We start from the raw sequence: 22792 nt of genomic DNA, 5'->3' as shown, positions 1-22792 counted from the left end.
TAATCTCATTTTCAATTTAGTCTCAGTGTCCTTATTACTTAATAACTCAGTTTAATTTCCTACTTGCAGATCTGAATTTAGAAAGTTACATAAACTAAAAAAACTGTCATGTTCGTTTCTAAAAATTTATTCTGCAAAGCAGTCTCAGAAAATATGTATCTATTCTAATCTCAGAAAAGATGTATCTGGCAGTACAATAAAGCTGTTCATGACATGAGCTAAAAAAATCTTCTAAGTATTTCGTGGCCCTTGATCCCCAAGACAACCGCAGCCATATACATATCACTGGTTTTCCTAAACTTACATCATTTTCATTTGTGAGAAGTCCCTCTCTCCAAGATATGATTGTTAAATTACTATTATAATCCAGTAACACTGAAAAGCCTATTCAAATTCTGACCCATCTTCTCAACAGTGGATGTTCCTATGAACCTAGCTAACTTCTAAAAGCAGTTTTAAACTTGGTTACATAAACACAACCTGGTTAAAAAAGTAACGACTTTAAAATTGTAAAACACTTTTGGAGACCTCCAAAAAAGTATGCTTTCAGTTGCATGAGAATCAAATAATTGCTTTAACTGAAGAGCAATCCCCATTAGCTCTGCTTAGCTTTCATGTAGTTATGTTTCGTGATATTTATTCCAATATCCAAGTTTGCAGTCAGAATAAAGATAACTTGGTTTGGAGCCAATCACAAAAGTAGCTGATAACAGTATCAATTGCATTTCCCACATCCTTCTATAAGCATTAGTTTATCTTTATTTTGAGGTGTTCTAAAAGCATGAACTGTTATCTAATGTACCTCCTCATAAACAAAGGAATGAGCATATACCTATATAGTGGCTTTATGGCAGAATACTCCAGTACCTCGTATCTTGCATATTCACTTAATAATTATTCTTAAATACATAAATGAAGTTGGCTAATATTTTCAATAAATACACACCAAGGTCAAATTGTGTTTTAGCAAATCATATTTCCCTCACATTTAAAACCAATTAAAGGATATTTCTACTTCTTCAGGCTTTAGAGCTTCATCTGTTAGAATCTATGGGTTTTTTCTTCATGGGGAAAAGAAGAGAGAATACCTTGGGATAGCAGTCATGGATCATTATACCAACATCCTTAAATATAAATCTACAAAGCACTTTGCCTGAATTGATACACAACAAAACTGCTATATACTCATATAGTTCAATTTCATGCTGCTTCAGGTTAAAACAAGCCACACTTCCATGTTTTTGAATACAATTCCCATGGCTACAGTTATACTCCTGCATAACCTAAACCATTCCTGTGCATAAAGATTTATGGAAAATAGAAGTGCTGGAGATAAATAAAATATTCTTGCCTTCCTTTTTCTCTTCTTTTTCGATACAACACAACAAAATCCATATTGCTCTTCTGTCTCCTTTGTAATACAGTTAAAAGAAAAAACACTACTAAGAATGGATTCTGATGAACTGTTACACAGATATTTTCTAGAAACACATGCTAATGTGTGAGAAAAATTTGTGTATAGAGAAGGAAAGGAAAAATGGTCATTCCGATTACTTGTATAGAAGACATTATTTCTTCATTTCCATCTGCAATTAAAAAAAGTATGACTTACTTTAGAAGTGGGAAGGCACAACACCAAATTTATTTCCAGCATTTCTGAATTTGTTTCACTAGTTTTTAACATGGCATCATAAGCACAGGTCCAGACTTGGCAAGCAGTCTAAATCTAATCAGTACAAGTAAGCAATCCAAGTCAGACATTGGCTGGTCTGCACAAATTCTTGAAATCATGGTAAAAGGACACTTCTTTTTCCTGCTAATATATTCAACCACTGTCATCCATAAGAAATCATGCAACCAAGTGGACACTTTTCAAGTGCCATGATTAATAAAAGGAAATGTGTGGTGGTGTTCCACAAATAATGCCTCCTATTTTATAATGTTGGTCCATAATGTCAGAGGAAACTGTTAGTGGCAGGGAAATAGAAACTCAACCTTCCCACCAATATTCCATTACATTTTGTTGCAGGCATCAACAGGTTGTTTGACAGACATCAGCAGAGGGGCAATATGACAAAAAGGCATCTGACATGGAAGTACGCACAAAGCAAAGGTGTGACATGGAGTTTCCCCGTATGGAAAAAAAAACGGCACCCATTGGCACTCATCAACATTTGCTGATCGTTTCTAGAGATCAAACAGAGGATGTGAGCACAGTGAGGCAGTGGGTGGTGCCTTTCAGCAGTGGTGACAGTGATGCAAAAGACCAGCCGTGTTCCAGACGGCCATACAGATTTTTATAAGCGTGACACGTAGGCTCACATTCACTGCTGGCAAAAATGCACAGCTAATGATGATGATTGTTGAAAAATAGCATTTCGTAGCTCAGAGTTTGCTCTGTCAAGTAATGTTATTGTGCTCTTTGAATCTGTTGTAGTTTCCATGGAAATAAATAGGAGGCATTACTTTTGGAGTCACTAATATACATACAACTGAATGTGTGAATCTGTATAATTATAGACTGGTCTTTACTTAACAAATTTGCCTTTTAAGTGTATGTCAGCCCTCATCAAAATGAGAAGATCCCTACTTTGCAATTTCATTACCTCCCTAATCTGGAAAATTTAGTATATTGCCTTAAGGTTTGCAATCTGTAGCAATGCCAGGATTCTCAGCTTCTCATTTTTAAACTTGCTACCTGCCTTTCATGATTCTTCTTAAGATGATGCCATCACGTAATCCATACCATTTTCATCTCATAACTATGCAATCCATGCATTATAAGCATATTCCAAAGTAAAATGCAATGATTTCCAAGTGAATAGCGGTAAAGATTTCACATTTATACTCTAAATTACGTTAATTCTGTTCTAAAGATACTAGGATGTTGTTTTTGTCTAAAGATACCCAGGTGATTTCTGAACCTTACACCTTTAAGGACAGACAGGCATTGTCTTTCCAAATCTGGGGTGACACTCAGCTTAGACGCTATTTGGTTTTAAAGGAAAGAAACTGCATTTAAGTCACATTTTGTGAAGTCTCAAAGCTTTCCTTCTAGAATTTCTGTTATTTTTCTGTTCATCATATTATTTATTTTGGAAAGGAACAGTAGAACTGTAGAACACGTGATGGCCAGAAAAAGAGGGCCTAGTGGTTATATTTTCAGATAGCAAAAACATCCTTTGTTACCAAATCTGCTATAAGGTTTCTCCGTGATACCAACAAGTCATTCACAGAACCCACAACTCTGGGTGGAAAAGATAAAGACAGCAGCACTTTTCACCTTTTCTGCACTGGCAAGTATCACACTGAAATCAATAACGAGTACTCAGCAGGGATGAGAACTTACTATGGGTGACGACTGCAGTTAAATAATACATGTAATATAAAACTACACTAAGAACTTCCTTCTCCAAAAAATACACTGTGGAATGTACATTATATGAATATTCTCTTTGGAAGCACAGTTTTAGGTACCAAATTACTGAAATTTTAGTTGCATTAGGAGTGTTTATATTGCAGTTCTTTAACTCAGATTTTCATGTTCCTCTTCCCCTTACCTTTCCAGCCAAAAGCTTTCAATTAAAATCTTTTATAAGTAGAAAACTGAACACAGTGGTTCACCACTTACTAAAGAATGCCTGTAAGAGGTCCTAGCTTCATTTTTCTACAAGATAGAAATTCTCATGTTTCTAGCAACTAGCAGCCTTAACAAAATGATTAAAATCAGGCACATTTCCTTAATAAAGTAGGAATTTACTTAAAAAACCCATACAAACAACCTTTCAATGTGCAGCTGCATTATATTTCTTCCTCCAAATAACTGTGAATACACAAGTCTACCACATCACCATGCATGAAGAAGATAAAACATGAGTGTTCCCAACCAGATTGATCGTTATCCCTTTCGGTTTTACTTGCATTTTCAATAACTACCTTCTACAAGGAACAATTATTATTTTTAGACACTAAGGACATCTACACACTCTTTTTTTTTTTTTAAAACCACTACAATTAAGTAAATCAGGTACATTCTCAAAGTATCACGCGTGTGTATCAAAAGCAGATTGTTTACGCTGCTTTGAATCTTACAATATAAATGAACACAAGAACTGGAGGAAAAGAAGGGCAAATTACCTAGTAGTTCGTAACATGCTCTCAAGCACATTCTCATTGCCTAATATTGTATTGCTGCTTACAAGCATTCTTTCATAATGACTTCTGTGGGAGCTGTAAATGAGCCAAAAAAAGGCTCTGCAAAGTTGAACATGATGGTTTTTTTGTTTTTTTTTTTTACCTTCCAGAATCACAGAATTGTAGGGCTGGAAGGAACCTCTGGAGATATCTAGTTCACTGCCCTGCTAAAGCAGGATCCCTATAGTAGGCTGCACAGAAAAGCAACCAGGTGCTGACTACAAGAAGTACATAAAGCTCATTTCTTTCTTCAGTACGTGCAGTAACATTAAACAACAATTAAAAAAGAGAACATGAAAAAGAAATCTATCTAATGCATCCTTCTTTGTCAAAAGGGTGGAATAGAATGCAAAAGTACACATTTCTGGTCAGGTCATGCACTTCAAAATTGAAGTGTTTTTTGTCTAAGAAACCACTCTAAATCATCCTTACCGTGTGTTAGTAACTGTTCCTAGCACTCCATTATAGAAGCACACACATTTAATGGTACATTAAAATAATATTACAGTACTAATAAATAAGAATCAATGATACAAAAACTAAGACCAAATTTGAACATTTCAAGAAATAAACACCTATCGCAAACAGTTATCTCTATACAACATAAGAATATATTAATTGTCTATGAAAGTCTGATCCAACAAAACACAAATCTATTGTTAAACACACCCTAATGATAGCTCCCTGAGTTACTCCCCTCAACACTTTAATCTGAAAAGGGAAGATAAAGGACTAGTGCCACAAAGAACTAGAAGGCAAAAGGCATGCTTATTTAGTTTCTGATTCTTCACGGCTTAAGAACCTTGCAAATTTTTCCTTGAACTATCATCAAAACATGACACAGTTTTCAACTGCAATAACCCCTCAATTTTTCACTCACAAATGCTTTATCAATATTGAAAGAATCATTTACTTTGTTTCACCCAGCCTGCAAGATTTTCTGCGCAGCTTTGATGGGTAGAGAACCATAACCTTACCACTCTTCAAGCATTTATAAAGATTTACTGCAGTGCTTTGATTGCCTGTGTTTGTCATTGTCAATGAAAAACATACAACTTGTTTTAAGAAAGTTAGCCTTTGTCCATAGTAGTTTGGCAATCATTTATATTTCATACGAAAAAAAACTTATATTATTGCTGTTTTGCTATATTTTTAGACACATAAAACTTGTACCGTTATTCTTTCTGCTCATTTTTTAGAAAAGCTCCCTTTTCCTCAGCTAAGATTTCAATACACTGGATAGAATGGCCTTTCAAGAAAAGAGAAACACACTTTTCTTCTTGTATCTAAAAAAGGGTATTCGTAATTAAGATGCTGCACGAGACAGAACACGGTCCCCATCACCACAGCTCCTCTGCAGAACTTGCTCCCTGATATTTGTGTTTAAGAAACAAAAGCAAGAAACAGAGATGGTGCAGATGTGCCGAGGCTAAAAAGCTGACCTATGTGTCACCCCACCCCTTCTTACCCAGATCCATGCTTTTTGAGGCTTTCAGATTAATTGATTCAGACTGCTTGGATGGTGTCAAAGATGTGAAGTTGATGTGCTGATCTGCTAAATACACTGCTGAATTTATGGTAGGGCTGCAGAAAAAAAGATGATGTAAAATATTTAGGCACCAGCTCAGAACACAAGTGATCTAATTAAAACATGCACACTATACATGTGTTTCTTCTTCCCAGTTGCTTGCAGCCATGCATTTTAAAATCAGTTATTGATCCTCAAGGTTTCTTCGTTAGACTTAGCACCTCTACTCGTTTTTCATTGCAAATGCAAATGTTTAGTGATAACTGCTGCTTTTACACAATTCGTATTTTATTAAGCAGAAGAAAGCAGGAACATACAAGTACTTGCTAGGGTGTTTTTTGTGTGTGCGTGTTCTGTTAGTTCCATTTTACCACTGCATTTCCAAATAATATGCTACAGAAAGCTGGGGAAAACATCACCATTGTACCCCTTCCAATTCTTCACCTGTTCATCTTAAACTGTTCTAAAAGCATACAGCCACCGAATGCTTTGGCAGAGGGTGAAGACTGGTGGTCTTATGTAAGGCGTCGTAACTCTCTGGAGAATTTTAAGATAATGTGTAGTGTTTGTTTTTAAATACTTGAATTTGCATCAAGGTAGACAAATACCTGAACATCTCAAAATTCCATGAGTGAAACTCAAAGTAACTTTCCCCTGTGAGGAGTCAAAGCACTTCACAGAAAGACACCTGAAAAATTCCCCATCTTTTTAAGTAAGATTTTTTCTTTTAGTATATGATCAAAAACTTCCAAAATCAAAAACATTCATTTCTGAACTCTTCAATCAAAACAGTTTAATAGTGTCAAAATTTTTCCTGCATTCTTGTTGTTGTTGTTCTTTTGGTTTGTTCATTTCACCATAATTCATTTTAAGTGAAATCTGCTTGACTTTCCACAGAAATTCAATTTCAACACAGCTTATGATCCAAGTGGAAAACCAATACAACACTGGGGAAAAAAAGTCAAGGAGGCAGAAAGGGCCTTTAAATACATCATCCTCCTAAAACATCATCATCATTTAAGGGAATGTTTTTGCTCCCAGCTTGTTGAAAAATTAGCAATAGATTCTACAAAACAAATGCAGCTGGGAATTCAATGGAGAATTCCATTAGTCCAGGTAGAGGTCTTTTGTTGTTGTTGTTTTTTTGTTTACTATTTCATCCCTACATGCCTACGAGAAAAGATCACTATAATGAAATTACTGTTAGGATAAGGAAGAATTTGAGGTAGCCTGATACTACCTGCAACCGGTCATTTAAAGATTGGTTTATAACCACATCAATACACACAAGGACAGAAGTACAGCTAAGGTTTTGTTGAAAGGATGCTCACCACTTTTCATTAAAACAAAATAGTCACATGGCTATCTCAAATGTGTACACAAAATGAGTAAATCGTGTTCAATGCTCCTGAAAGTACGATAGGCTGAAATATGTGTAACCTGTGCTACCAAGAGAATGCCGTGCTCTTAAGTCATGGTATAAGTCACAGCATGAACCTCATCACTTTTTCTTTCTTTCTGCACTACTTGCAAAGGAAAAGAAAGTCTGTAGCTGACATCAAGCACATCAGCTTCAAAAAAATACATTCTTAAAATATCTGAATAATTTACCCAACTCATTTCTAGTTGGCAAAATGTTCATTGTTAACATTTTTTTCTATACATTTCAGTGTTCACACTTAGCAAAACCATTTCCTAAGCTTGAAGATTTCTTAGGCTGACACGCTGTGTAAGAAGATCAGTGTTCCTACAAAGTGAATCTGGCTAGGGCTTTTAAAGCTTTAAGTGACTTTAGGCACTGCACCTATGCTTCACTTTTTTTTTTTTAATTGAGTTTATGTTTTGGGGATTCTCTTTGTTTTACTGACCACATGCTCAGTAGGTGACCCACAGATCTTAAAGAGGAGGCACAGAGCAGCTTATGAGGAAAGCACTAAATGCCAGAAAAATGTTATCAGCTTATACTGAAGGATTGGGTGACTGTAAAAACAATACTACAGATCTTTGCAAAAAAAAAAAGTGATTTTAAAATTGATTAGAACCACATTATCACAATCATTAATTAGCAACCAGGGCTGTAAATATGAAAAATAGATGAACTCCAACCTATGGTTATGATCCTCATTCAGCAGATCCTCACTAGGGTGTGGTGGCAGAGGTGGAGGAGTTTCATTTTCACAATTGCCACAGTCAGACACCGGCAACTCTGAAATTAAGAAAAAAAGGGGTGTCTGTGTTAAAAAAAAAAAGCTGCATAAAGAAGTTCATTATACCAGTTCACTGATCAATAACTGGACTGGAAGGCCTTAAGCAATTCTGAAACAACTCACAAATTATTCAAATCCCTAAACCAACTAAACTAGAATTAAAATCATACCAAGCAGAAAATACGCCCCTTGGGAATTCCTGAAGAGCTGATTTTCAGATTTGCATATGCGTAATTAAAGACAAATACAGGGAAACTTTGTGCTTATAGTGAAGTTGAGTGCAAGAAATTTTCACATCTACGGTACAGCTGCATCCTCACTGATTCAAAGTTCATGCTTTAATTTCCTTTGACAGGGAGCATTTACCATCCTTCACGTACAGCAGAGAGCTCTTCTCAACAAAGAATTCAGAAGAAAAAAAATTCTGTTATCCTATGGCAACAAAAGAAAAAAGTCTTTCTGAATTACAATCTTCATTTTCCTGCTATTAAGGCAATTTCTTCTTTACCTCTACAGAAGACATTCTGTTCACACCAGAAAATTACTTCCAACCAAGAAAAACATGAACTACTCAATTAAACCCTCAGCAGTTTGCTAAGCAACAACACTTACATACATGCAGTATTTAATATGAGTGCTGTGCCTGCTGCAGACCAGTTCATTATTGTCCTGTAAATTCAAGCCTTTCAATATAAAGGTCTGATCTTACAAGAAGTCTCTACATTTTTTCAATGTAGAATACATCTTCAACCCTTTAAAACTTCACTAGAAAGAAGGATATTTAATAATCCTTGGGTTTCAATGGAAGATAATGATTTAACAATTACCTATCACATTTTCATGTGATATTGGATATGTTGGTTCTTTGTACAATCCTGTCTGAAAGTACTAGTCTTAGTACTACTTAGTACTTAGTACACAACCTAACTTATGAGAAAAATGCTTCAAATGGAGGTGATTAAGCCAGACTGCAAGAGAAGATATCCATTATATAAGCACACTGAAGTTGGTTTTCTTTAACTTCAGGGAACTACAAACAAAACGAACATAACTGCACTATTAGGTCAAGGATCCTATAAACCATGAGGCTCCTATTGGCTGCCTAGCATGCCAAAGATTAGAAAAAGAAGGAATAGTCCCAGTTCTTTCTCAGAAGTGACATCTTCCTCAGAGTAAATGCAAGGCGGGTAGATGTGGAGAAAAGTTCCAACGAGGTGTTAAAAAAAACAAACAAACAAACAACAGTGGATTGTCAGTCTGAAACAGAAATCAGATAAGCTTTCCAAAATTCATGTGCTCTGATTTACTGCATTTAGATCATCCTCTTTCAGGTCTTTAAGGACAGAAAACATCAGGAATATATGGTGAGTTTGAGAATATTCTGAAAAAGAAGGACTTGTACTGTTCAATGTAATTAAATGATCTGAAAGATGAAGGGAATCAGAAGATTTTACTCATGTGAAATTATTCAGAATTGCCAAAAATAAACTGACTATGAAGCTCTGCAGAAAGCAGTGCAGTATAGCAAGTAGGAAATAAAATATAGGTGAAATTGCATGCTTGCGGCTGCAAAGTGATGCACACAGGAGTAAGGGAAAACTCCTGACATGTACGCAAAGACTATTTCATCAGCGACTGGCACTCGGGAACAATAACATAGAAGTGGGCTGGATTTTTCTTTGAATATATGCTTACGGAATTCAGAAAGTAAAGAGACATTCAGAGTCTTAAGAAAAGTCCAAACACTCCATCTCAATCTCCAAGGTAATGCTGTGTTTCATTTTTAAATAGCATGTAAGACTTTCATTCTCCCCATTTGAAAGAGGATGTGGTATATATAATTCGGAAACATACTGAAAAGGTGGTAAGGATAGTTGGATATTTAGTGGGATTACTTTATCTAGAATAGCAAGCAATAAAAGGGGAGATAGAAACGAGTCTATGAAATCATAAAAACTCTGCACAAGGTGAAAAGGAAGCCCTCACTGTCACACACACACACAGTAACAAGGCACTCAGTGTAATTATCAAGTAGCACAACTAGGAAAAACAGAAAACTGCAGCTTTTCCTGTGCAGTAAACTCATGGATCTCATTGTCATGATGATGTTTTGGAAAACAAGTTTAAATAAAAAAAAAAGAGAGAGAGGAAAGGGCAAAGAGAAAGGAGGTATCAAAAGTATGATGGTCCAGACATTCTGATTGAGGAAGTCCCTAAATCATAAACTACTCAAAGCAGAAAGCATACACGTGATGCTGTCCTACCCTACCTACCCCTTTGTTTCACCCTCTTTGTATGAGCAGCCTCCAGTGACTATAGTTGGGGATGGTACTGACTGCATTCTGTTATTAACTTTGATTCACAGAAATTGGTTTGCCACATCACAAATGCTGTTTAAGCGACTGGTTCACTGGCATTTTTCTTGCAGTAGACAAAAAGAAACAGAAAAACAATCAACTTGTTGGAGAATCAGGAATGACCACAGGGAACGCACTAAATTTTCAGATATTAAGCAGTTCAGGAAAGTAAATTCTCAGAAAGTAATAAAAGAATATATTTTGCAAAACTACTTCTTAAGAATCAGCTTATGAAAGCTGGAGGCTCAGGATTTATTCAACACAATCAGCTGTGTGTTTTCACCAATGAACAGGAGCCTGCATGCTGTGCACACAGACATCTGCACCAGAGGAGGTGACGCACTGTTCCGCAGCTCCTATGATGGTACTGCTACTAGCAAAATGCTGCCCACACAGTCCAGCTTTCAGTGTGCTCGTATCCTCTGTTTGGCTTGCACAAACGATTAACAAATACTAATGAATGTCAGTGGGTGCCATTCTTTCCACATGGAGGAGTTCAGTGACACACCTTTGCTTCATACACACTTCCATGTCAGACACCATTCTGTCAGACTGTCCGTCTGCTGACAACTGTCACATGGAAACAATGTGTAATGGGATACTGGTGGGAAGGTTCAGCAGTAGCTACCATATCACCTCTGATGTCATGGGCCAACATAATAACATAGGAAGCAATATTTTCAGTGTATCCCTCAGATTTGAGTTACTTTGTAAGATACACACAATGTTTACGTGCAAAAGCTAAATGTTATTTATAAAACATAACTTTTTGATTTTTCTGTCGTGGCATTATGAAAACACAGATGCTTGTACAAGCTCAGACTCAGCCATCAGTGGCAGCAGAGGTATTTTATGATTATTCTACTACTTACACAGAGAGATGATGGCACTTCCTTATAACCGTGTATAATAAAGAGTTATAAGAAATATGTAAGAATCTCTAATGAAACACATTCCAGTAATCTTTCAGCACCAGAAATGTAAAGCTGCTGGCACTGAAGTATTGTTTCTCAAAGAGGTTTTTCTAAAAAAAGCCACTGAATCTGTGCAACAGCTTGGCAGCAAAAGAAGTGAGGACCTGAAGGCAGCAAGTATTATTCATGCAAAAAAAAAAACAGAACAAACACTGGCAATTCAATATTGGATCAGTATTCCCTCCCCCTTTATTTAAATATCCACAGGCAAGAAAAAAATGTAATGTTTTGGCTATAACTACTTTTCCCTAGACACTAGTTTTTCTTGCTCATGTATAATAAAAGGCTTTTAAAACAGACAACAGTATTAGCAAGCCAAGCTTCAGTGTATTTCTGCTGAGCTTTTAGAAGAGTTTTATTGGTAGGAGCAGTGAATGATATTAGAAATAACTTATTGGAAAACATTAATTGAGAAAGTGACATTTTATTAAACCTAATACAGCTCATGTCATTAAATCGTTGCATTAGATCCAGCATGACTTTAAAAACCACTTCTATCTTTCATTACTATTTGCATGTGATATTGTACCAGCTGGACGTTCACATCCAAGATCTGGATGGCACATCATAACAACGTACAACTGGGAGCTGCTCTTGCCTGTCATAAGAAGCATACCCTGCCTGTGACTCATTCCTTTAACAGACTGCCTAAAGTTCATAACGGAGTTAAATGAGGTTGGGCATATTGGCAGTACTTTGCCTTTACGCTTGTCTTCAGGGACTTATATAGGAAACAATGTATATAACGTTTTTGAACCAGTGACTGGAAACAAGTAACAGGCTGGCATGGAAAGCAGAAAGACTAGCTCTCCAGTAATTAATACTATGGTTTCACAGTCAGAAAAATATTTCTACAATACACATGATTACTGTAGAACCAAAGTCTCTTTCACCTGAAAAATTTCAGATTAGAATCCTATTTCAGACATGCTTTCAGCTGAACGAGCCTGTGTGGTTCTTCATCAAGACCACATAAAATTTACCCATCGCATGCCAAATCTTTTACAGAAGTCTCAATAAAATTATATTTCCAGTAGGTTCCCAGCAGTGCTAGAAGAGCCTTTGTCATTCACTGTCCCTTCAGAAGCCCCCACCATGCTAAGCCTTTCCTGATGATAGCCCTCAGCAGCACAGCAGAGCATCCTCTCTCTCTCCCACACCCTTTCTTCTGAGGCCATCAATTTTTTTTCCTCCTTTTTTCTCTCTAAAATGCTTTAAAAAAAAAAAAAAAAAAAAAAAAAAAAAAAAAAGATTCTCTACCTTTTGAATTCACTTACATTCTACTCAGGAAAATATAATAATAAGTCAAATCTACTGACAATCTTCTTTTTTACTCCTCTAAGAAAAATTATTAACTGAACAACTGAAAACAAATCTGATCTTGAGTGCTCAATGCTGCATCCACAGCTCTTCCTTTTCTGCTTCCACAAAAATATCACCCATTGTTCTTAAACACCTTCAGAACAGTAGTTCTCTAAGTCTTTAGGCAAATCAATAATCATAAACCCTTAAAATAAATATTGTTTGCTATAGTATCTTCATACCATTACATTATACTTCAACTAAAACAACAGTGTCCACTGAAAGCACTGTTTTATGAATGCGATACAAACTAGTATCCTGATTTTCTGATTACAGTTGAATAACCTTCATTTAAAGATCTTCCACAAATTTTGTTTCAAACTTCACTTAAGTGACAGTTTATGTGTTGCCACTAACCTGCAATGGTGGCACCAAAGGAGTTGCTCATTCATTTTTAAAGAAAGACTTGAAAGGTTATTACTATTTTGTAATCCTTTGGCAACAGCTAACTCTACAGGACAGGCTAGCTCTAAGGATGACCCTTTTTCTGACTACAGAATCAGTATGAACGCCAACAACAGAAACACAACGTAGAGCTAAACCAAAAGATCTGAGATTTTACAATGCTCGAGTCTAAATCTGCCATCCTTTGCCTGGAGTCACAATTTCAAAACACTGACACAAAATGATTTACCCCTGGATTACCTGGGAATTTCTCATGAGCTGTACAGTTCAGATTAAAAGGTCCCCCCAGCAGTCATTGTAGTTTTTCTTACTACTGCAAAAAGATCACTTTTTTGCAGACCACACAGATTCCACTGTAGTTTACTGAGAAAAATCAGGCATAACTCAACTACAAAGAAATCTATTTTCCCCTACCATAGATTTAACCATGAAGCATGTGCTTGGTTTGAAGGACAAGAGTATTTTTAAAAGCATCAAGATCACCTCAAATATTTAAATTTTTCACCTATCTAGTATCTTGTTGAGTCAGGTACAAATCAGACAGATATACAGAAAGCAATCAGAAATGAAAGATAACAGGAAAAGTATGCAGTCTTCAAAGCTCCTACTGGTACGTTTGCTTATACTCATACATGCATATCTTCTCTGTACATTTTTTTAAACAACTTAATTGTACGTAAGTTGGGGGTTTAAAGGTTCTAACCTTTGAACAATTTTTTCCTTTTAGCTAAAAACAAGCAAGCATAGTTTATGAATATTACACTTCTGTATAAATTCATTTAATTGATAATAACATGGGACATAAATCTAACCAATAAAAAAATCTTTGAACTCATTAAAGTTATATAGAAAATAAACATTTTGACAACATATATTTTGCACTCATCATTTGTTTTTTAACCAACCTTACGTGTTGGGGCAGTGAGCTAGAAACTGTTACTTAAACTGGAAATTGTGCCAGGAATCTAATTCACAACTTCTGAGTCAGCTCTCCCAGCCTCTCTGTATCTTCATGCCTCAAAGTAACATAGTATGCACTTACTCTAATTAAATGCTTTTCTAGTGGCTCTGGATTTCAAGAGAAAGAAAAAAGATAAAAAGCACTTTGTTTCAGCACACAGAAAGATATCTAAGACTACCTTGCATTCTTTCCTGAGGGCCACAGTTTACAAATTGCTGAAGAACAGCACCATTGCGTCGGGAAATAGCTGCAAAGCTATGACTGCCATCACACGCTGATTTCTGATAGACACCCTGGTCCAAGCGATCCTAAGGAAAAAAACAGAACCACACATTGTATAAAAAAATTAAATATTCTGCAGTACAGAAGCCCTGTCATCACTACGGGCAGTGCAGAAACAGTGTAATGCAACGTGCACTGCTTACACTGTAAAAGACAACTTCAAAATGACTGTTGTTGCTGATCATGAAATAAGACAGTATCTCGGCACTAACAATCATTGTGCGATGCACAAAAAATGAGGAGCGTTTTCTTTATGACCCACAACTGGCTTCATTCAAATTCTCCATCTGGGAGGGCAGCTTGTGACATTGTCAACACAAGAACACAGGCAATGCCAATGGTATTTTTCTGCCAGCCAGCTGGTATCCTTCTCTCAGAGACTGAGTACATATGTTCTGATGATCACACACTAGAGCAGTTTTGCAAGTAAGGAGTTACACCAAACTCCCAAGCGCAGGTCTTCTGGCTAGCAGCTAAACAAACTCCTGTCACACCTCTAGTCAGCTTTTCTTTTGCAGCACTCCCCACCCCCATATCGCCTAATTTATTCTCCTGAGCAGTTGTTCAGAAGAAGAAAAAAAAAAATCACAGTTTGTAAAACTGGGACGGATTCAGAAAGACGTTTCTGTACTCGTTATTCAGGGAAAACAGAAAACCCACACAGAAGAATATTATGGATAGTTTTCAGAATGACCTTTATAGTTTTCCCGTACCTGTTGTTTCATATGGGCACCCAATTGGCATCTATTTTTGAACTGCATGTACATTATTCCAGTAAATCTTACACTAAGTATATAATTCCTTTAACTATATAGTTGTACCCACAGAAGAAATGCGTGTATTTAACTCCTATCATTTATTGGTACAACCATACAAGATGCCCACTGCATTGCCAAGTGAAAACCAGCGCATGAGAAAGGAGTGTGTGTTAAATCACTTGTAATTTGCCTTTCAAGCTCTTGGATAACTTTTTCTTTTTTAAGTGGCAAAATATGAACCTCAGCACAGAACCCGAGCCAACACAGAGATGGCTTGTGGTGAAAACATGGCTACAAATGTAGTCTCAGTGCAGAGGCAGCACAGGCAACATTCTCCCCTCGTCAGTGCACGTGAGTCCTTGGAAAAGGTTATTTTGAGCCTTTGTACAGAAGCACAGCCAAACACAGCACACTAACAATTACAGTTCTTTTCCTTACTGGAAATTCTTTATTTTATGTAAGAGTAATATGTTTATTCCTCATTTAGCAAAGCCCACAATTACTACTTTCTCATGAGTACTACTAGCTAAACTAAGCCTTGCATCAGTCAAGAGTGTACCCAGTAGGATAAGGATAAATTAACAACAACAAATCTGCTTTTCTAGCTCTTTGATAAATGACACAATCAATATCCCAACAACTGATCAGTAGCCAGCCTAGTTAGAGTATTCAGCTTATAAAACATAGCTGTCATGGAAGACCTCCATTAGTGTCCTGACCAATAAAAACAGTAATGCATTTCTAAATGTATTCTGCTTCTACCAAGCTGAGATGCACTACTTTGGAAGCTGTTTTGGTGAAAGAAAAGAATGGGCAACAACCAATTTCTGCTATGGTCTCCAGACTCAAATGGAATTACAATTGAACCTAAAGACTAACCCATAAAAATTAATTTCTGTCTAAAATGAATTTGATTCAATCAAGACCTCATCACGCATCCTTCAAAGGGCACGAGTCAAGATGATTTACTTTTTTCATACATCTGGATAATATACAGAACTATACACTTATCTATAAAAAGCAGCCTCATTTTTATTAGGTCAATATGATGTTTGTTTGGAGAGCATTACAGTTTTTGAGCTTGTTTGATTTTTTTTTTCCCCAAAAATTTGACTATTGCTAAATGAAGAAAACTTGCAAGAGTGTGCTGTATTAGAAGATGAGCTATCTTATGTTACAGAAATGCACAATAAATAAAACAAGCATTTGTACATGCAGCTATATACAAAATGCTGGAAAGTAAAAATGTGCTTTCCTGTAAAATATTCCAGCATTACAGATGAATGTTTTTCACATTTTCCTAACAAGACTGACAGAGACTCCTATGCAAAGTATTCTCCCAACAAAGAGCATGATGTTCAGCAAATAATATTCTTCTAAACAGAATTCTTAATCAATGATGGTAGTAAATCAAATACATCTCCTACAAGGAAAGCTTTATGAGTTACTCATGGCTACAAGGCTCTGGGCCTTCCCCTATTATATTCTATGCAAATACACTTAAAAATGGGATTGTTCTCAATATATAAAAATGTTTCAGATATATTTATCTAATAAACAATTTAAAATCATCTCTTGGAATTCTGTAGTGGAATTTTCACACTTTATATCACAATTCAATTAGTGTATACTTTTATTTTAAGGAACAGATGTCAAAACTCTTAAGATGTTTATTCAAGGGTTAGAACTATAACTAGGATGAGCAGTTAGGGCAGCCATTATGCACATCTATTCATGTATAAAAAAGATGGAGAAAGAGCACGTTTATGTGCACACACGCGAAAAAGAAAAAGAGAAGTGCAATTAAAAACACAAGAATACGGAGTGAATGAAAGTAACAAAAACAAAAAAGCAAGAGTGAAGTAAAATTCAAGTCACATTAAGGATATTGATCGTGATAACAAAAACAGAAGAATTCAAATAAACTATCTCAACTGTTGCCTCTGAGGAAGTAACAGATAGTCAAAACTACATCAGCACATTAATTCCCACTCATCTGTCTTAGGAGGACATTTACTTCTGTTTTAAAACTTATCAGAACAGCAAACTGTTCTGTTTAAACTAAGAGGAAACTTTAGCATAGCCTCAAAAGGAAGAGCAAGCTCAGGAGATGTCAACCAGAAACAATGCACGTTTCTAGAAAGTCTAGAAAGTCAGGAATTCAGTCTACCAGGATAAGCTCTCAGCAGCCATGAGTCTGGCTATCATCTCCTCTACACAAAAACACTAAAACTAGAAGGCCATTCTTCTAACAAATACATTTATCACTTTACCTCTGTTTGTGCCTCCAGTCTCCGTAGAATTACTAGCTGGATCCTGCCACGAATGTTCCCCTCCATGGACATGGAACGCCTCAGTGTCTCCATAGCCTCATGATTTGATTTGCCCAGAAGCGACTCCCCGTTCACCGCAACAAGTTGATCATTTACTCGCAAACGGCCATCCTGCAATAAACAAACAAATAACAAGTATTAGGCTGTCATGGTTCTATCTTGTTGACATAGGCAGAAGTGTTCCTGTAAGAAGAGATTGCACAGTACCTCATCTTTAAAAAGAAAAATCTTCATGTTCTCTAACTGACCAATTTCTCGTTCCCCTTACAACATTTTGAGAGTAGTTCATAAGGTGCACGTACTTATGTGTTAATTACATGTTGCTGCTTTTCTTGCACATGCAAATTATTTTGAAACAGCCTCTCCACACCCGCAAAAAGGAAAACAAGAAAAGGAGTTCTTGGTTAATTAAAGGGATCCATATTATGGCTGTTAGTATCTGCAGCACAATTGTGAAGCAGTACTGCAATGTATTTTACATGCACTGTTATCCATTACTAGCGCATGGTAAGAAAAAGATACTTCCAAAACTTTGTCTTACAGTCCCACTAGTCACAATTACCACGTCGCCATATGGCGTAGTGTTGCCAGTTCAGAACGGTCATTAAGAATTAAGCAACCATATTTTAATTAGCACTGTTCATGTATTTAACATCCAAACCTGCTGTCAATGACAAAATTGCAGTTGAGACATACCAAGTAGCCTATGCTTTGAAGAAAGTTGTTCTGTTTCATTGCCAAGGTTAACTGACAGTTGTAGGCGTAATAAAATTGTGGACACTGCTATTCTGTGATTTAGGAGTCCTATTGGTATTGTTGGCATAATCTGAGATTTGTTTCTTTTCATAAAAGCATGTGCTGTGACTTTTCTCTTTAACAAGGAAACAAGGAATGTTACAGGAGTTTCTTTAAAAGCTTGTGAACTTCACAATTATGAGGTTGGCATCAGACCTCAAAGGGAACGGAACGACTGAAGAGATCCACAACAGAAGGGCAGTGAAGAAAGCTTAGGAGAACTTCCATAGAAAAACATTATATTGGTTAAAATGAATCTGATTCAGTCACAGACATTATATACTCTGCATAGGCACTCATCTGAACTGTTTACATATTTCATGCATTTGAGTAATCCAAAATATATATACTTTTCAATTTTTATTTTTTCTACCACTAAGATGTTCAATTAACTATTATGCTACTGCTGCCAAGGCTCAGGCATTTGTGCTGAAGTGACTTACAATACTTGTGAAAAAACTAGCTTGCTTATGTGATTTTTTTTTATTTTTTTTTATTTTTTTTTAACTTGGCACCATTAACATTACCACAGCAGAGCATGAATAGAAAGAGGTGTCACAGAACTGAAGAACAGCACAAATCAGCATCAAAAAAAGATGGAAACAGAACTAAAAGATGAGATGACGGAGGATGAAAAGCTTTTCCGGGAAGAGTGGAGGAATGAAGAATAGGAAGAATAGGAAACAGCAATACCATTGGGAAAGGATACAGAAAACTCTCCCACCTCTCTTGAATGTTTCATGCCAGTATAAATTCACATATACCCAAAGTCAGTAGGTTAACCCCACCTTTTCTCTACATTCAAAATGATGCCATCGCATACGGCAAAGCTTAGGGAGAGAAGAGTTAACATTATTGAACAGGAAGTTTTATTACTTGCACATGTTGCAATTCCTTTGTGCTCTATCAAAATTTGCTGAAATGAATGGAGTCATTCATGGCAACAGGGGTTAGAAGAAAGGAGATTTTAGTTTTTGTGAGTTGCTTTAAGACTGTAAACTTCACAGGTCCTAATGTCCTCCTGCTAAGGTCCCATGGGCTCCTGGATCACCTTTTTTTCTTTTCTGTGGATAAGCACCCACATATAAATATGTGTTAAAGCTTCTTAATAAACTGAATACAAATGCATGTCACGACTACATTTCCTGACTATGCAACTTTACAGAACACAGTGCGTATTTTTAAATGAACCATGGTTGCCTCAGAAACCTCTGAAATAGCCTGCTGGTTTTTTTTAATATCTTACGTCATATTTATTTCTTTACATTTTAATCACGTCAGTTTTTAAATAACTTTTGATGCATCTTGCTTCTTCCCATTCTGTAATATGCTCCATTCAATGCAAAATTCAACTTTTATGATCAGAAAAAAAACTGTACAAGGCAGGACTGAAAGTCAATTGAACAATGTTTTTACATACGCTCAGGTAGAAGGTGCTTCATAGAGAAACTTTCTTGCCATGTAAAGACTACAAATCTCAGTGTTTAAGCAGGTTTTCAAACAGGTTTTCACATCACCGGTGTAATGATCTGGTTTAAAAGACTGAACCACAAGACAATCTGTTTGGCTCAAAACAAACTAGATGTTGTTTTAACACATTTTTTTCTTTCATCTCTGAAAGGTAGGCTTCTTTGCAGCTTCTGAGTAGAAAAATATTTGGCATTTCAGCAAAACAGCTTTCAAATGCCATCTCCAAAACTGCAATTGAACTACCCTAATAAAGGGTGAAGGTACTGTTCCCTAGTTTATTCAGTACGTGGGGTTTGTGTAGAGAGTCGCAGTGAGTAAAACCTAGCATGACTACCACATTCAGAGACATGACTTTTTGTTTTTACAGTACAGCTTAGAGACAAAGCCAGATTCCGTGTAGAGTTATGTATTTAATCAAAGCTCACCTAGTTATTTCCCTTAGTACATCAGTGCCACTTATCTCAGAAGGAATTCCTTGGTAGCCTTCAATGGAATAATCCAATTTACCATCCACTGCACACAACAAGCAACATTTACTGCAGTAGCAATCAAAAGCCCCTAGAAAGTTCAAGCTACACCATGTTTGATTTGAACGAACAGGCATATGGAAAGTATTCCACCATTTCTAATAATGGTTCTGCTGCATTACAGCTGCAGCAGACAGCAAATACCTGATAATCACAAGTTCACCTCAAGGGAAAAGCCAAGGGGTCTCAAGATGAACAAGGCTGAAATTCCCAGAAGTTGTGGGGAAAGATGATGTATTCAAACTCAGTCAAACATTTCCTCGCATAACAGATTCTGCATACTTACAAATATCAAGTAGCCTCTTTCTTAGAGTGGAAGTAAAACAGACACTTTAAAAATTACAAGAGGAGCTTAAAAAGGGACCCAACAAATCAATCAGCAAAAGTGAAGTTTTAATCCTGCAGGATACCATATTAAAAGATTAGCTAGGAATAATTAGGAATTTTTTACTTTATTGGGTTTAGCAGCAAAAAGGTTTAGTATTTTTAAAAAATCTTTACCTAGCACCAAAACAAAAACAAAACAAACAAAAAAACCCCAAACATTCTTCACGAATCCTTTAACTAAGCTTTGCAGTGCTACTAATACAATGGAGCTAGATTTGTGTACCAGCATTTCAAAGCAACAACAAAACCACACACTAAAATAATGGTGGCCTTTCCTCAGAATTTCTGTTCAATCTGATAAAAGTAAGCATTCAGAACTGACTACGTCTTACAAATAACTCTTCAGTTATTTCTCCAGTACAGTGGAGAAAGGCATTTAATGTATTGAAAACCTTTATACAGCATTAGAGGGACTAAACATTTACTTCAGCAATGAAGCATATGTGTTCATCATCTCCATATTACACCATCTTCCGAGAAGAAGTGTTGGCTGTACGGACAAAGCTGCTCCTCCCCAACCATCTCCAGTACCACTGTATTAGCACCTAACAAAAATCACATCATCAAAAATCAGAGCGCCTTTTAAGCTCTAAATGCAGACGTCTGTTAAGAAACAGTGAGAGAACTCTCATCACAGCAGGCATTACGATTTCCCCATGTTATACTTTCCCAAGAAAACTTCATACACTGAACTGCAAATGCACATGCCTAAATCTGTAATACTTCATTTCAGAGACAATTACAATGAATAGCATGGGAAGATACTCTGGACAACTACTAGCTGGAAAGAAAGGCTTTACGTTTAAAAACATGTTGCAACAAAGCTTCTTTTAAAAGAAGGACAATAAGAACATATTTAAATATCTATACACAAATGTGTGCAGTTTTTTTTTTTTGTTTTTTTTTTTAACTTGATACAAGACATTGTATTAATTGTTAATACCCACTGATTTTGTTTTGCTCCATATAAAGGTCCTTAGACAGGAGAAAGACCAGCTGTTTTCTGTTTATGTGCAACAGTAAACCACGTCTTAAGATACTTCTCAAATGACTGCACTCTCTGAGTACTTGTATAAAACACGTAGGAAAGGATGTTCTTCAAGCAGCTCTGACTAAAGTCAGAGCCCCAGCTATGCTCTCATTTGCTTTGTAACCCACACTCATCTATCAATACACAGTTGCAGTTTGTGGAAAGTATGAGGGAATACAGAGGTGGAGTCACAGAAGCACAGCGTATTGTGGGACAAAATAACATCCCAGCCAAGGAGTCCAGTAGCGCCAGGTGCACACTTAGCTAGGTGTGGGTAAGGAAGTCCTGCTTTATTAGTCTGCAAGATCTCTCAAAGCCAAAATTAACTGCTCTGGACTAACAGTGGGGAAAACAGAATGTGGTAAACAGAAAGACCTCAAAATAGTTAGCTTATGCATCTCTGACATGGCAATGCTGGTCAGGAAGTATGCCCACTGATGCTCCTGGGACATCAGTCCACAAGCCTTGCTAGTCAAAACAATGAATTTACTTCTGATGCCACATACTGGCATTGCAACTGATGTGGATAATTATTCAGAGAACATGGAGGTGGGAAAGCAAGGACAGCAGTTTCATCTTCACAGTAAAATAAGCTGTACTCTGTGGCAGACATGCATGAGTTTATGCCCCTCTAATTTGCCAATCACATTTAACTCAGTTCTGATATACACCAAGGAGATTATTTTATTCACTTGTCACTTAGCCCTGGAATTAATCACAGGCAGAATTCCGTACTGCATGTATCAAGCTGTTGCTTTTCTAAAGATCCAAGCTGTGAAATATCTATGGGACTAGGACAGGTAACTAATAGGAGCCGGAAACATTCACATCAGAGCAAAAGCCTTGATGATTACTATTTACCAAACATCATAAATAGGTTATTATGCTGTGAACTGTCTTACTCAGGAGGCTAAAGCCTGTGAACAAATTGACAAACTGAATTAAAAGGTATATTTTTACAGAAAAGAAAACTGCAAGGAATTACTGATGTAACGACAAGAAAAGTTACATTATGGATCCACAGACAACAGTTACAGGTACTATGCTTTCAAATTAAGATTTTCTTAAAAGAATTCAAGAAAGATACTTTTTTCAAGTTTTATCTGGAAAAAAAATATCACATTTCCTAAAGCTTAGAAAGTAATCCAATCCTTCTTAATTAAAAACATGCAGTAGCTCTAGTACAACTCTAAGAGGGATTCATAATACTGTCCCATACCAA

General features: G+C 36.4%; 1 protein-coding gene across 4 annotated transcripts in view; it reads right to left on the bottom strand.

The window, feature by feature from the left end:
• The window catches only part of PARD3B (par-3 family cell polarity regulator beta), a 370506-nt gene that overhangs the window by 173236 nt on the left and 174478 nt on the right, over positions 1 to 22792 (bottom strand). For 3 of the 4 annotated variants that reach the window (XM_048953006.1, XM_048953009.1, XM_048953008.1), the window contains 4 exons: positions 17302 to 17472; positions 14167 to 14296; positions 7829 to 7928; positions 5663 to 5778 (listed from right to left, as the gene is read on the bottom strand). In XM_048953006.1, coding sequence (XP_048808963.1) covers positions 5663 to 5778; positions 7829 to 7928; positions 14167 to 14296; positions 17302 to 17472 — 517 coding nt within the window. The remainder of the gene's footprint in view (positions 1 to 5662; positions 5779 to 7828; positions 7929 to 14166; positions 14297 to 17301; positions 17473 to 22792) is intronic. The other variant, XM_048953007.1, reaches the window with a different exon arrangement.

Source organism: Lagopus muta, chromosome 8 (assembly GCF_023343835.1).
Source record: "Lagopus muta isolate bLagMut1 chromosome 8, bLagMut1 primary, whole genome shotgun sequence".
Taxonomy (NCBI): Eukaryota; Metazoa; Chordata; class Aves; order Galliformes; family Phasianidae; genus Lagopus; species Lagopus muta.
Note: the sequence above shows the minus strand (reverse complement) of the source record. Positions and strands in the feature narration are given on the sequence as shown.